The 15,326-nt window shown below is 47.6% G+C and overlaps 1 protein-coding gene across 1 annotated transcript in view; it reads left to right on the top strand.

The window, feature by feature from the left end:
- The window catches only part of MSN (moesin), a 74,599-nt gene extending 66,716 nt beyond the window's left edge, over positions 1-7,883 (top strand). Inside the window, exons 11-13 of the mRNA XM_087728150.1 lie at positions 336-428; positions 2,594-2,827; positions 4,983-7,883. Coding sequence (XP_087584276.1) covers positions 336-428; positions 2,594-2,827; positions 4,983-5,147 — 492 coding nt within the window. The 3' untranslated portion in view covers positions 5,148-7,883. The remainder of the gene's footprint in view (positions 1-335; positions 429-2,593; positions 2,828-4,982) is intronic.
- The last annotated feature ends 7,443 nt before the right edge of the window (positions 7,884-15,326 follow it).

Below are 15,326 nucleotides of genomic sequence, written 5' to 3' on the forward strand. Positions count from 1 at the left end.
CGGAGGTTAGCTGAGCAAACACAGAAGGAGCCTTGTAAGTAGGAGCAGGGAAAAGAAATGAAGGGAGATGCAGGAAATTGTCTTTTCCCCCAGTGGCTATGATTTAGCAGCTAATCTGGAAAATATTAAAATAGGAGTGGAAAATAGGGGTGGGGGACTTTCACTAGTCCCTGAATTGTGGCCTGGAACTCCTGATGGTGGAGAAGCCCCCCCAAAAGGGCCCTTCCAGATGCAGCTGGTGACTTCAGAGGCTGGGGAAGGTGGCTTTGACCCTGAGGTCGCCAGGCTTTCTAAGCTTACAGAGTTTTGACTGGGCTGCTCTATTCTCCTTGCAGACCACCGAGATGTTGGAGCTCACCACCCGGATCTCGCAGCTGGAATGTGCGCAACAGAAGAAGGAGAGCGAGGCGATGCTGTGGCAGCAGAAAGTGAGTGCCCGCTGCTCTCCTCCGCTTCCCCTCTGGGACTGGTGAAGGGAGAGGGCTGGGGAATTGGAATAACTTTCAAAGAATGCCAGTTTTTGTTCCAGAGAAGTGGGAAAGCCAAGCCTGCTTTTAAAGGGTGTCCAGCCAACCTACGCCAAGGCTGGCAGTTTGTGCATATAAATACATGTGGACATGACTTCTTGTTCTCTGGACTCTGCTCTTTCTCCTCACTGCATGCTACTTTGACTCATTCGCCAGGAGATTCACTCGTCCTTCTGGGCCGAGGAGCACAAGGGCTCTGGAAGTCTCACTAAGGCCTATGTGAGCCCTAGGGAACTTAGCTTCTTATCCACATGGAGTAGTAGCTGTAGTAGTCAGAAATAGCCTCTCAAAGCAAAATGAAAGTGGCTGCATACAATTTGTGCAAACATTGTGGCTTGCCTATTTTTGTTCTGACCCCAGGCTTCCCTAGTAAGCAAAAGCAAAGTCTTAGTCCCAACAAAACCTCTTTTATTTACACGACTGTGAATGCCTTTCATTCACAGTCAGCAAGGCTTTAACAAACAGTCTTTCAGAGGAATGTTTATGCACACGCACCTTATCTCATTTAGAGCGCTGCCAGATAACTAGTGTCCAAACACAAAGCAAAGCAAAACTTGGCACAGAGTTTCTCACAAACTGAACTTTCCAGACCGGTGAATGAATTGTTTCCTGCAAAAGCCCACTCCCCATTTGTTCCTCTTTTGTTTCCCATGGGAGGGGCCAATCACCTCCAAGGTGTGGCTTTACTCTTGAGTCAGTCCTGCTTCCTTAGTTGTTCTTGTCCTCTGGCAGCTCTGTGCATGCTCACACTGGGAACAGACTCCAGCTGTTCCTCTGCCTCGCTGCTGTCTAGCTCCCTCTCTGTCTCTGACACAGCCCTCATCTGAGCTTTCCTCAGCCCTCAGGACTGGCCCATGATCCTCCCCAACCTCCTCACTGTCCAATGCTGCTGCAAGCTCCGCAGGCCGCCAGCGGACCACAATAATTTTGGATACTGGAATTTAGCTGGGGGGGGGGGGGGAACCAGTCATATCCAGAGGGAAAAATGCATGAAAAACTCCCGGCAGACAGGTGCCAGCAGAAGGCTGGCTGGAGAGGCAGCTCATTTGCCTGGCATCTGCAAGTCGCTCTGCGATGCTGGAATTTGGATTCCTGCTCTGGAGGAGGAGGAAGCAAGGAGCCTGTGATGATGACAAACACAACATTTCTCTTTTTACCTGGCAGTGCTATTTTCCTCTAATTGCCAGGAGAGTGTTTCATTTTAATTTGATTAAAAATTCTTCGTAGTTTCTACATTTAGCAGCCATTTTTTTTACAGTTTGTAACCTGAAATCAGGCAGAGAAATTTGGCTCTTGGTCGTTGAGAATATAAATAACGAAAACCTTTTGACCCCAGGCCAAGTTTATAACAATTCCTAAGCCTTTTCCATGGGCACCATAACAAAGGGTATAAAATGGGCCATTGGGATTCCTTAATATTTTGGCTGGTGACAGAATTCCAAAAATCTTCATGGAGCCCCCACTTCTCTCCTCCCATTGACTTTCTCTGTTTTGTAAAGGCACCCAGGGTAACTTTTCTGCACAGAGTGCTACTTGTGTGACTTAACTTGTTCTGAAGCTTTCTTGCCAGTCAAAAGAGTTTCCAAGATGCAAGACCAAGATATATCTGGAGATGTGAAGCTGATGCATTTTTGTTGCCCGTAAAACTTTGCATGCAGACTCCTCCTTGCTCTGCTTTTGCTCTTACTGTATTTTCCCCAAAATAAGACAGGCTCTTATTTTCTTTTGACCCCCCCAAAATAAGTGCTCGGCCTTATTTTCGGAGAGGTCTTATTCTTTTTGAAGTGCAGGAGGCGGTGAGTGTGGTTGCCTCATGGCTGCTGCTCTGTTGCAATATTTTCGAGGAGGGCTCAAAAGCCCAATTGGGCTTATTATCCGGGGAGGTCTTATTTTGGGGAAAACAGGGTAGTTCTTGCAAAGGTCACATTTCTGATGCCACGGAGGGAAGTGTTTCTCTCCTGCTGCTCCAGTCAAATGGCTGGATCGCCTCACCAATCTAGTTTCTGCTCTCTTGACCTAAACGGGTTTCTCAGGGTGCTTTCAGCTGCACGCGCTCTCTCTTTCAGGCCCAGTTGGTTCAAGAGGACTTGGAGAGGACCAAGGAGGAGCTGAAGTCTGTCACCACCACTTCACACGTGTCTGAGCCCATGCAGTCGGAGAACGAGCACGATGATGAGCAGGACGAGAATGCAGCAGAGGCTAGTGCAGAACTGCGGGCGCACGCCTCCATCAAGGACCGCAGTGAGGAACAGCGCACCACCGAAGCAGAGAAGAACGTGCGGGTTCAGAAGCACCTGAAGGTGAGCTGGGCCTCACTCCGCCCGGTGAAGCTGATGGACTAGGGGGGCGCTTCTCAACCTTGGCAGCTTGAAGATGTGTTGACGTTGCTGGCTGGGGGAATGCTGGGAGTTTGGAATCAACACACCTTCCAGTGGCCACGGTGGAGAAGCACTAAACCCATGATGGCAAACCTATGGTGCGTGCTTTTGTCAGTTGTTCTTCATGCGCACTGGCCAGCTGGTCTTCACGGCCTGAAAATAGCTCCCAAAACAACCATTTTCTAGGCTGTTTTGGAGTCTTTTTCCGGCTGTGTTTTGGGCCTTTTGGGGGCTGTTTTCAGGCTGTTTTTCAGGCCTACAAAACACCTGGAATCCTCCCTGAAAAACAGTCAAAATGCCTGAAAATAGTCCAAAAACAGCCAGAAAACAATCATGTGCACACCAGCCAGCTGGTCTTCGGGTTTCCGGCGGTCCAGCACGCACGCATGCACACATGTTCTAGTTTCGGCACTTAATGCCGAAAAGGTTCGCCATCACTGCACTAGATTAAGGAGAAAGCCAAAGGCCAGGACTGTAGCTTCTCTTGGATGGGACAAAAGATGGATGGCTTCAGGATCTTTGGAGATGGTAGTTACACAATTGTTTGCCCCATGAATATAGGGCAGGGATAAGCAATCATTTTTACAGTTAGGTCTTTTTTTTTTCAAAGAACAGGAGGAAAAAAATATTCTAGCTTGGGATCACCAAGAAGCATGGCAATTTTATGTGACATTATCAAAATAGGCTGCTTGGAATTTTTAGACTTTTTGTAAAAAAAGGAAAGAAAAGAAAAGCCAAATCATGGTTTAGGGTATTTTTTTTTTAAAGAGAAGGGAAAAGCTTCTTGAGCCCTGGTGGCACAGTGGTTAGAATGCAGTATTGCAGGCAAACTCTGCACATAGTCTTTAGTTCGATCTTGAGTGGCTTGAGGTTGACTCAGCCTCCCATCCATTTGAGGTCAGCAAAATGAGGACCCAGACTGTTGGAGGCCATATGCCGACTCTGTAACCTGCTCAGAGAGGGCTGTGAAGCACTGTGGGGCAGTAGACAGGCCTTAAGTGCTGTGCTTATTGCCATTCTATGGGCGGCTGAATTTCACCAACATGGCCTCGAAGCGAGTGTAGCTCTTGGGGGCAAAGAAGCAGCCAGAGGTGAATTGCCTCACCCAGTCTAAACAGTATGGCTGCTGCCCAGCCCACTATCTTGAGAGCACCCACTGCCTGTAGCCCTGGGTGGAGGTTCTCACTCCCAGGGCATCTTCTCATTATCCCTGATCTTGTGGGCAGGAGGAAGAGATCCAGGCAGCTTCTTGGGTGGCAGGCAGCCTTGTGGGATCTCTGCTCCGACCTCCAGGCACTTTCAGCCTGGGATCCCTGGACGTTGGCGCTCAGTATCAACACCAACATGCCCATTTCTGCCTGGGGTGATGGAAAACCGGAGGCCCCCAAACAGGGAGTGTTCTGCCTACCTGAGTGATGGTATCAGTTGTGGGCATGGCTTGGTGGGAATGGCATGGCTTGGTGGGCGTGGCAGGGGAAGGATACTGCAAAATCCCAATTTCTGCCTGATCAGCTGGGACTCGGGAGGCAGAGAATAGATGGGGGTGTGGCCAGCCACAGGTGGTATTTACTGGTTCTCCGAACTACTCAAAATTTCCGCTACTCGTTCTCCAGAACTGGTCAGAACCTGCTGAATTTCACCCCTGGTTTGTATGTCAGCATATATTCTCCCCTTACTAGAGAGATTGCCAGACAGGGCGGACAATTTTTATGTAAGCTTTTTCCTTCAGGACTCAAACCCGTCTACCATGCAAAATTCTGTGTTGCTGCAATGTCCACAACAACAACAAAAAATGGTTACAGAATTAGGGCTGTCAACTTGTACCAACTTTTTGGAGATATCTCTAACAATTTTTGGAACATTATATTTACTCACAGTTATCAGCTTTTCACCCACGTTAACTAGGGAGTGACAGTTTGAGAACATGTTTTTTTCTTAACAGGGATGTTATTATCCACTATTAATGTCAGTAAAATTTTTTGTTTTTAATATATATTGTCAAAAGTGATGTCTGCTGCTGGTCTATGACCGTAATCAAAATATATTCTATTCTCCCTTCCCCCTCCCTGCCCTGCAGGCTCTTACCTCTGAGTTGGCCAATGCGCGGGACGACACCAAAAAGACGAGCAACGACATGATCCATGCAGAGAACATGCGGCAAGGCCGTGACAAGTACAAGACACTCCGCCAGATCCGTCAGGGCAACACCAAGCAGCGCATTGATGAATTTGAGTCCATGTAGTCATTCCTGCCTCTGCTGTACCTCCCCCCTCTTCTGCCCTCCCCCTTCCCCCCATGCAAATTTGCGATGCTGGAACCATCCACTACAGGAGAGTGAATAGATCGGCCTCCTGGGCTGGTGTTCATAATAGGACCAAAAAAAAAAAGCAAAAAGGAAGAAAAAGCAAAAGTCAGTTGTGCCTTATTATTATTGCAGTTTTCCAGCCGCCTTCCCCTGTGTAGCAGGGCTGATGAGCTTATGTATCCCAATGCTTTTGATTGCTTAGAAGAAAAATATTAGTGCTGCTGCCGCCAGCACCACTAAGCTGCCGGTGGAGCTGCTGCCTAATCATGGACCGCTTCCCCCTCCTAAGCGCCTTTGCCGGGCTCTAGAGGGGCATGGCCTTGCTGTGTCCTAATTCCTGCTGAAGTCCCTGCCAGAGCTTTTGGTCCTCCAGGTAGATGCCCTACTTGGGAAGAGGATGTTGTGGAGAAGGGAAGGAAGCACCCAAGGGCGATGGCTAGAATGTGCCTTCTTCCCCTCTTGGCGCCAAAGATCAAACCTCTGAGCAGACTAAGCCAGTCCCTCGGGTCTCCTTACGTTCTCCAAGTGCTCCTTACTGAGACTGTTGAACAAAATTGGATGCTCCTTCCCTTCTTCCGAGTAGATTTGCTACAGAACCCTTGTTTTCCCAAAAGGAAAGAAAGGTTTGGCCAGGGAGCGGTCGTCATTCATTCTGCCAACCTTGTCAAAACATTTCAGAGAGAGGTTTTTGGGTCAGCCGGAAACCTCAAGCGGTGTGGCTGCAAAACTACACCGCTCAGCCTTTTAAGGCGTGCCTCCCATGGGCCTGGGCCCACAGACATGCCTGAAGGTGCCTTAACGCCACTCCCTTTCCCTCCTCTTAGTTGTGTAATGTTTTACAAAAGTCTTCTTAGTTCCAGCAATGCAAAACCAAAAATACTTTACACAAAGATGCATTTTGTGTGTTAATCTCCCATGTTGCCAGCCATTCTACTGTTAGGAAGGTGAGGTTTGGTTTTGGAAAAGTGCCACTTCTGCTGCTTTCTTTTCTGTTGGAAGGGCTCCCGTTGCCAGAGCCCGTCCCCCTGGGGGCCTGCAGGTCTTTGGCTCTAGACAAAGGCAGGTGGTTGGTCTCACCAGACCATTGAAGGGTCTCATTGAAGTGGTTGAGCCGCTTGGCTCTTTGAAAGGAACTTCTCTTTTTGAATTGTCCTGGGACTCTTCCCAAGGATGTGGAAGGGTCAGAGATGAGTCTGGGGGTCTTCTGCCTCCTCTCCCAAACGTATAAATGGCTTCCTCTGCAGGAAAGCTCCCACCCATCATCCCCCAAAGCCCCCTTTGCTTAGCACCCTTCAAGTCTTTTCCTACACTTTTGGCCTTTTTCTGCCTTCCTCCTGCACACAAACACACACTGCACACGTACACATGCACACATGCACTGCCCCTACACACATGCGCGCACACACCGATCCCAGCTTGCATTTACCCAGAAAGTATTATTCTGAAACAGCACCACAACTCCAAAAGCAAATTGTACTGGGTGTAAGGCTGGCCAAAGTCAAGTCCACGAAGGGTGGTGAGAAGAAACTGCCCCACAATTGTCAATTGTCCCAAAGCCCCACCCGAAGCCCCTTGGGCCTTGAGGCAGTGCCGGATGACCTGCCCCTTGCAGCCAGAGGGGCCTCGGCGTAAGCAGCCCAAGGTTTCCAAAGAAATACCCTGCAGAATTTCCCCCTCCTCCTCTCTTCCTCCCTTTCCTTCTTCCGATTCCACGTGCCTTTGGGAAGGGATGGATGAGAGGGTGGAGACAACCATCTCCCCCCCCCCCCCGCTGAAATACACAATGCCATGGCTTTGAACCATTTCCTAAAAATTACTCGTTGAGGTGATTTCCGTTCCTCTGAGTCAGCATTAAAACTTGTGGTGCTGACTTTTGTTTTCCGGGCCCTCCTGTAAACTCGGCCTGTTTGGATTTCCTTTCTTTGCCCCTGCAAGAATGCCTCCCAGGTGGTTTCTGCCTCGCCCCAGGCACTGTGGGGCTGCCGGGCATCCAGTCGCTTCCAGGACAGGCAGCCGCCCACCGGGGGGAGGCTGTGAGTTCGCCCTCCCTCCTCCTCCTCAGTAGTTGGTTCAGCTCTTCCCTGTTTTTAACCAGTATTATGTACTCCAGTGACAATGGTATTGATTTCATGCTCTTTTCTAGCTATGCATGATTAGAAAATATTAATCTCAGAAGTGTTGAGGGGGAAGCAACTCTGTTCTCCCTTCCTAGAAAATGTATACTGTGTTGTAAAGAGATGATATTTTGCAGAAATTAATGTAAGTTGCATTCAGTATTACAATGAGAGTTTTAGATTTTTTTTAATTATTGGGTTAGAAAAGACGGAGGCTTTTTTCTCCCTCTCCGCTCCCCTCCTCCTCCTGTCTGTTTACTGCTACAACTGGGTATGTGCTATGCCTCTGGGGGAGGGAGTTTGCCCAATTAATCATCTTTTTTTTTGTCTGGCTTTATATTTGTGTTACAGAATTTTTGCTGTAAATTATGTCGTCTTCTTTATTTTTGACCATCCTTTTTACATGTAATGTCGAAGCACCAGCCTTCTCAGGGGAGGGTCTGCAAGGCGGCCTGTGGGGGGAAGCGGAGACCCCCCAGCACTTGCTACTGTCCGAGGTGTTTGACTTGATTCCCCCCCCCTCTCTTTGTATCAGTGCCAATAAAGTTTAGACAAGGCAGCTGCTGTGGCTTCCTCCAGCCTCATCTTTTCTTACCTGGAATGTCCCATCTGGCCTCTGCCCCTGCTGGAGGATGGAATGAAGCCACTGGGGCAGTGATGAAATTCAATTTTTTTTACTACCGGTTCTGTGGACGTGGCAGGGGAAGGATACTGCAAAATCCCCATTCCCTCCCCACTCTTGGGGGAAGGATACTGCAAAATCCCCATTCTTGGGGGAAGGATATTGCAAAATCCCCATTCCCGCTCCACTCCTAGGGGAAGGATGCTGCAATATCTCCATTCCCACTCCACTCTGGGGCCAACCAGAGGTGGTATTTGCCAAATCTCCGAACTACTCAATATTTCCGCTACCAGTTCTGAATTTCACCCCTGCTTAAGACCAAACAGGCACTATAGTTTTTCACTGATTAGAAGCAGGCAAGTTTTAATTGATGGGGGGGGGCACACAAACTCTGGAGAGATGCCAGGGGCATGATGGGTGGGCCTTTATCCTGCATGAGGACTTTCTTCCCCAGTTGGAAGTAATTCTACTTCTCTTCTGTTTCTGAGCTCACACCTCTGTTTCCTTCCAAAATGCCCAGTAACCTGCACAGTCTTTCAGCCAAGTCCTGGAGGCCAAAGGAGATGGGCCTGGGCTTGCTTGCCCTCCCAGCACTGGCCTTAGGGAGCACTCAGCCTCTTTCAAGGGGGTCCATCAGAGGTGGTTCATCAAACTGGATTTGGGTCTCAATTGGATGCCCCACCACGAGCATCTTTATTCTTCAGTATTTATAACAGTTCAGAAGAAGAGGTGGGGGGGATGCACAATCAATTTGCAAATGCAGGGAATGAGGAATAGCCAGGAGACAACAAGCAAAGAAACATTTAGAATGGCCTTTATAAGCCTAGAGAACAAAGCTACAAGTAGCGAGGCTTTGAAAAATAAGTAGATGCAAAATGAAATAGAAATCAAATGCATTGTTGTAGGATGTGACATACTAGGTTTAATAATTGCACAGCGGGTGGGGGCGTAGAATCTTGTAGTCATTGCCTGTGGACAGAAATGAACCAATAACAGGACAGGCTCCTAACCTTTTATGTGGTCGCTGTTTATACAGTTCTGTACAAATTGAACTGCATTGTAGGCGAATTGCAGCACTGATGAACTATCCGGTGGATTTTGTAGACTCCTCCTTCCCCACCTCCTTCAGGCGAAACTCCACATTTATGCTACATGCCTGTTTCCCCGAAAATAAGACCTAGATAATAAGCCCAACTGGGCTTCGAGCGCATGCACTAAAATAAGCCCTCCCCTCAGAATATTGCAACACCGCAGCAGCCATGAGGTTACCACACTCACTGCCTCCTGCACCTCAAAAATAATAAGACCCCCCCCCCCAAAATAAGACCCAAGTGCTTATTTCAGGGGTCAAAAGAAAATAAGACCCTGTCTTATTTTTGGGGAAACATGGTAGTCGGATGCAATTTTAGGGTTCATCCAAGAGTTTCCAAATAACAAGACAAAATCTGGCTGCACTAAATAAAATTATGATTAAAATTCAGAGAAGAGAAAGAGATTCATTTAGAAAGTAGAAAAAAGGCCAGCAACAATTGTGTAAGGAAAGGAAAATGGGTACATTTAATGTTGAGAAAAGAGGGTCGTAACAGGCCCAGCATACCCGTTTTTCCCAGAATGGGAAACTTGAAAATGGTGCCATTAGATGGCGCTCTAACCTTTTATGTGGTCAGCACTGATGAACTATCCGGTGGATTTTATAGATGACTCCTTCTCCTCATGGAGCCTATCTCCTTCAGGCGAAGCTCCACATTTATGCTGCAGGCCTGTATCTTTTTCAATGCTTTCATGCTCCATAAGATAGTTCTGCTTTTTTTTGTGTTTTAATGAGTTTCCTTAAAAAACAAAAGCATTTAGAAGCTCAACAGAAAAGTGAATTCAAGATTTCCAAGCAAATCATCCAGTGGTGGGATTCAATTTTTTTTACAACTGGTTCTATTGACGTGGCTCAATGGATGTGGCATGGCTTGGAGGGCATGGCAGGGGAAGCTACTGCAAAATCCACATTCCCTCCTGATCAGCTGGGACTCAGGAGGCAGAGAATAAATGGGGCGGGGCCAGCCAGAGATGGTATTTACTGGTTCTCCGAACTACTCAAAATTTCCGCTTTTGGATCCCCAGAAATGGTACAAACCTGCTGAATACCACCTCTGAAGTCATCCCAGGTAGGTGAAGGATTACTTATCCTAAGCCAAACACACCAACTCAGCTGCTTTTCTCGGTTCTCCTTCTATAAGGCAGATAGCAGACGTGCATTATAGGCAGGGTCCCAGTTAAGTAGCAATACTGACAACATCCATGTAAAATGTTCCCAACATTTTCTAGACCAACACCACCTTCACATTTCTCATAATTTGCATTGCTGTTAAAAGTGCCCAGGAATCTCTTGACAAGCCCTGCCTCTCCATTCTCGCGTACGTTTTCCAAGTAAGCTCATTCCCAAAGCATCATCACTTCTGTGCCTTGTCTGGTCAGAGAAGCTGAGCAAAGTCTGGCCTCATCAGTCTTTAGCTTCTCTTTAGGTTCGATTCCTAGCAGATTTCAGATAGGAAAGGATAGTGCAAAATGCTGAAATCTGCCCTTCCCCCATCCTGTTGGTGGCATCTAGAAAAGTGTTCATTCCAGTGGTGGGATTTAAATTATTTTACTACCGGTTCTGTGGGCGTGGCAGGGGAAGGATACTGGGAAATCCCTATTCCCTCCCCACTCCAGTAGAAGGTTACCATTCCCTCCCAATCAGCTGGGACTCAGGAGGCAGAGAATAGACTGGCCAGTCAGAGGTGGTCTTTGCCAGTTCTCCAAACTACTCAAAAATTCTGCTACAAGTTCTCCAGAACTGGTCAGAACCTGCTTAATACCACCCCTCGTTCATACCCTGCAGAGACCGCCTTTGACTGGCACCTGGGGGCTTCTCTCCCAGGCTGGCTCCTTTTCTTGCCCTCAGCATTGCTGTCTCTCCTCACCCCCTTTGGGCTTCCAGACCCTTCTGCCCACCCAGAGGAATGCTGCTGTGATAATGTGAAGTAAACCCTTGACCGGGCTCCAGGCATTTCTGTACAACATGCTGTTGTCCCAATTACCCTGTCAAACACAACAGCCACCTTGTCTTTGATAACATTAATATTCAGCTTCATTGGATTGGATTAGTTGAATCCTTTCTTTGGCCAAGTGTGAGTAGTCACACACGGAAATTGTCTCTGGTGCAGAAGCTCTTAGTATACCTGCAAAGCAACAGAATAATAATAATAATAATAATAATAATAATAATAATAATCATCATCATCATCATCATCATCATCATCATCATCATCATCATCATCATCATCATCATCATCCCAAAGGAGTGGGGAGAGTAAAGAAGATAATAAGAGTACATAATTATATTACAGCCCATGTATAATACTACATGGGTACATACACATAGACACTACACAGTACTGTGAAAATTAGGTGTTGAGAAGAGTGATGGCACAAGGGAAAAAACTGTCTCTGTGTCTAGTTGTCTTGGCATCAGTGCCCTATAGTGGCATCCCGAGGGGAGTAGCTGAAACAGTTTATGTCTAGGATGTGAGGGGTCTGTAGACAGCCCTCTTTTGGGCTCATCTACAGTATAAAGGTAAAGGTTCCCCTCACACATATGTGCTAGTCGTTCCCAACTCTAGGGGGCAGTGCTCATCTCCGTTTCAAAGCTGAAGACCAAGCGCTGTCCAAAGACGTCTCCGTGGTCATTGGCCGGCATGACTAAATGCCGAAGGTGCACGGAACGCTGCTATCTTCCCACCAAAGGTGGTTCCTATTTTTCTACTTGTATTTTTTAATGCTTTCAAACTGCTAGGTTGGCAGAAGCTGAGACAAGTAATGGGAGCTCACTCCATTACGCGGCACTAGGGATTTGAACCACCAAACTGCTGACCTTTCTGATCGACAAGCTCAGCATCTTAGCTACTGAGCCACCGCATCCGTATATTGTGCAGTATACCGAGAGTCAATGGAGAGAGCTCACAGTCCTGGGGGCTGCCTGTGCTAATTGCCCGAGTACTAGATGTAATTTTCCCTAGCTTTATCTGTTGCTTCCTATCTCTCAAAAACAGTCTCCTCAATGTATCTTTAAATCTAACTAATATGGATTGCAAATTATTTTGATTCTCACAGCAACACAATATCATTTCCCCACTAAAATATATGCCTCATCTAATGCCTCTAGAATCCTTGCAGACATCCCTGTACATTTATCTCTCAAGACGTTTAAAGAACCCAAGGAATCCTGGTCCCCGCTGCTCCTTCCCTCTCTCTCTGTCTATATGTCCAGAATGATGCTCCACCATTTTCTTCAGCTGTTGAGAGATACACCCCAACATGCCACCCCTCCTCATGATGGTCATCCTGACCGGCTCCACTGGCTCCACATTCCAGAATGGAGAGAGGTCACCAGCTAGCCTGCTAATGTCCTTGGCACACCGCATATGTCTCTTCTCGTATCTCTCTGCTCAAGGTTCTCCAGGGAGATAAGCAGCTTAGTGGTTCTTTCCCAGCCACTTCTACAAGTTGATGTGATTGGCCAGTTTTACAATCAGTGTGGATATGGGATGGAACATGGCAGGAGTTCATCACTGCTCAGGGCAGCTAAAGAATTAAACCCTACAAATCCTGGCCAGGAAGTTAATGGATGATTTTGCAAAGGGACCTTGCAACTCTTCTAGTTCAACTCCCTGCCAAAGCAGGAGACCCTCTACCCTTCTGGACAAATGGTTGTCCAGTCTCTTCTGAAAATCATCCAATGATGGCGCACTCATAACTTCAGGATACAAGCTGTTTCACTGATTAATTCTTCCCACGGTCAGGAAATTTCTCCTTAGTTCTCCTTCATTAGTTTCCACCCATTGTTTCTTGTTCTTCCTTCAGGTACTTTGGAGAACAGATTGATCCCCTCTTCCCTTAAATATTACAAATTGAAAGACAAAAAAGATAAATATAAAAAGTGGAAAGAGGAGGACATAATTAAGGCAGAATATCAGCAAATAGCTCGAGCCTGTAAAGATGAAGTGAGGAAAGCTAAGGCTCACAATGAAGAAAGGCTTGCCACAAAAGTAAAAAATAACAAAAAAAGCTTCTTTCAACATGTTAAAAACAAGAAAAATGTCAAGAAAACAATTGGTCCATTGCTGGGAGAAAATGGCAAGAAGGTGACAAGCAACAGGGAGAAAGCAGAACTATTTAACTCATTTTTTTGCATCTGTTTTTACACAAAGGGAAAAAACAGTCCAACCTACCAAAAACAGCACCATAAAAACCAGATTAGGAACACAAGTTGAAATAGGGAAGAAAATGGTAAGCGAGTACCTGTCTACCCTAGATGAGTTCAAATCACCAGGATCGGACGGATTACACCCCAGAGATCTTTCAGAGATCCTGGAGCACCAGGGAACTGCCAGAGGACAGGAAAAGAGCTGATGTGGTTCCCATCTTCAAAAAAGGGAAAAAAATAGATCCGGGAAACTATAGACCTATCAGCCTGACCTCAATACCAGGGAAGATTCTGGAAAAGATAATCAAGCAACGAATTAGCAAACACCTAGAAGTAAACAAAGTAATAGCCAAAAGCCAACATGGGTTTGTCATGCCAGACTAATATTATTGGATTACTAATATTACTGGATTCCTTTCAGTTGGGTTTCAGGCCTGGTTACAGCACGGAAACTGCTTTGGTCGCACTGATCGATGATCTCTGGCGAGCCAGGGATAGGGGTCACCCCTCTATCCTTGTGCTCCTTGACCTCTCAGCGACCTTCGGTATCATTGACCATGGTATCCTTCTGCGACGGTTGCGAGAGGTGGGAATGGGAGGCACCGTCCTTCGGTGGTTCTCCTCCTACCTCTCGGACAGGTCGCAGTCAGTGTTGGTTGGAGGACAGAGGTCGACCCCAAGGCCCCTCAATTATGGGGTGCTGCAGGGTTCGGTCCTGTCCCCCCTCCTATTTAACATCTACATGAAGCCGCTGGGTGAGATCATATGCCGGCACGGGATTAAGTACCACCAATATGCGGACGATACGCAGTTGTACCTGTCCGCCCCGTGCCAACTCAGCGAAGCAGTAGAAGTGATGTGCCAGTGCCTGGAGGCTGTTAGGGTCTGGATGGGAGTAAACAAGTTGGCACTCAATCCAGACAAGACCGAGTGGCTACTGATGTTCCCTCCCAAAGATTGGCCAAGTATTCCATCTCTCAGGCTGGGGGGTGAAATTATATGCCCCTCAGAGAGGGTTCGCAATTTGGGAGTCCTCCTGGATCCCCAGCTGACTTTAGAACACCATTTGTCGGCTGTGACCAGGGGGACCTTTGCCCAGGTTTGCCTGGTGCACCAATTGCGACCCTACCTGGATCGGGAGGCCCTTCAGACAGTCACTCATGCCCTTGTGACCTCAAGACTGGATTACTGTAACGCGCTCTACAGGGGGCTGCCCTTGAAGAGTGTTCAAAGACTTCAGCTGGTCCAGAACGCAGCTGCGGGAGCTATTGTGGGTGCACCCAGGTACACCCACGTCACACCTATCCTCCACAAGCTGCACTAGCTACCCATTAGTCTCCGGACCCGCTTCAAGGTGCTGGTCGTTACCTATAAAACCCTACATGGCATCGGACCTGGGTACCTGAGAGACTGCCTCCTGCCGATTGCCTCCCATAGTCAAGGTGGCGCAGTGGTTAAATGCAGCACTGCAGGCTACTGCTAGATCAGCAGTTCAGCGGTTCAAATCTCACCGGCTCAGGGTTGACTCAGCCTTCCATCCTTCCGAGGTGGGTAAAATGAGGACCCAGATTGTTGGGGGCAATATGCTGACTCTCTGTAAACCGCTTAGAGAGGGCTGAAAGCCCTATGAAGCAGTATATAAGTCTACTGCTATTGCTATTGCTATAGACCGATTAGATCTCACAGGTTAGGCCTTCTCCGGATTCCATCTGCCAGCCAATGTCGGCTGGCGACTCCCCGGGGGAGAGCCTTCTTTATCGCAGCTCCAGCCCTTTGGAACGACCTCCCCGTGGAGATCCGGACCCTTACTACCCTCCTGGCCTTCCGCAAAGCCGTTAAGTCCTGGCTGCTCCAGCAGGCTGGGGGGCTCTCGAAATATCCAGCCCCACGGAAACTGTGACTGTTGTGTATTTTAAAGTGTTGTTTTGTGTATTTATCTCCTTCCCTTGTTTATTGTAAGCCGCCCGGAGTCCTTCGGGAGTGGGCGGCATACAAGACCAATAAACATCAAACATCAACATTGCATTCTTCGACAAAGTGACAAAATTAGTAGACCAGAGGAATGCCGTCGATATAATTTACTTGGACTTCAGCAAGGCATTTGATAAAGTAGACCATAACCTACTACTAAATAAAGTAGA

Source organism: Thamnophis sirtalis, unplaced genomic scaffold, assembly GCF_051295495.1.
Source record: "Thamnophis sirtalis isolate CommonGarterSnake01/CBP01778 unplaced genomic scaffold, rThaSir2_p1.2 scaffold_13, whole genome shotgun sequence".
Classification (NCBI taxonomy): domain Eukaryota; kingdom Metazoa; phylum Chordata; class Lepidosauria; order Squamata; family Natricidae; genus Thamnophis; species Thamnophis sirtalis.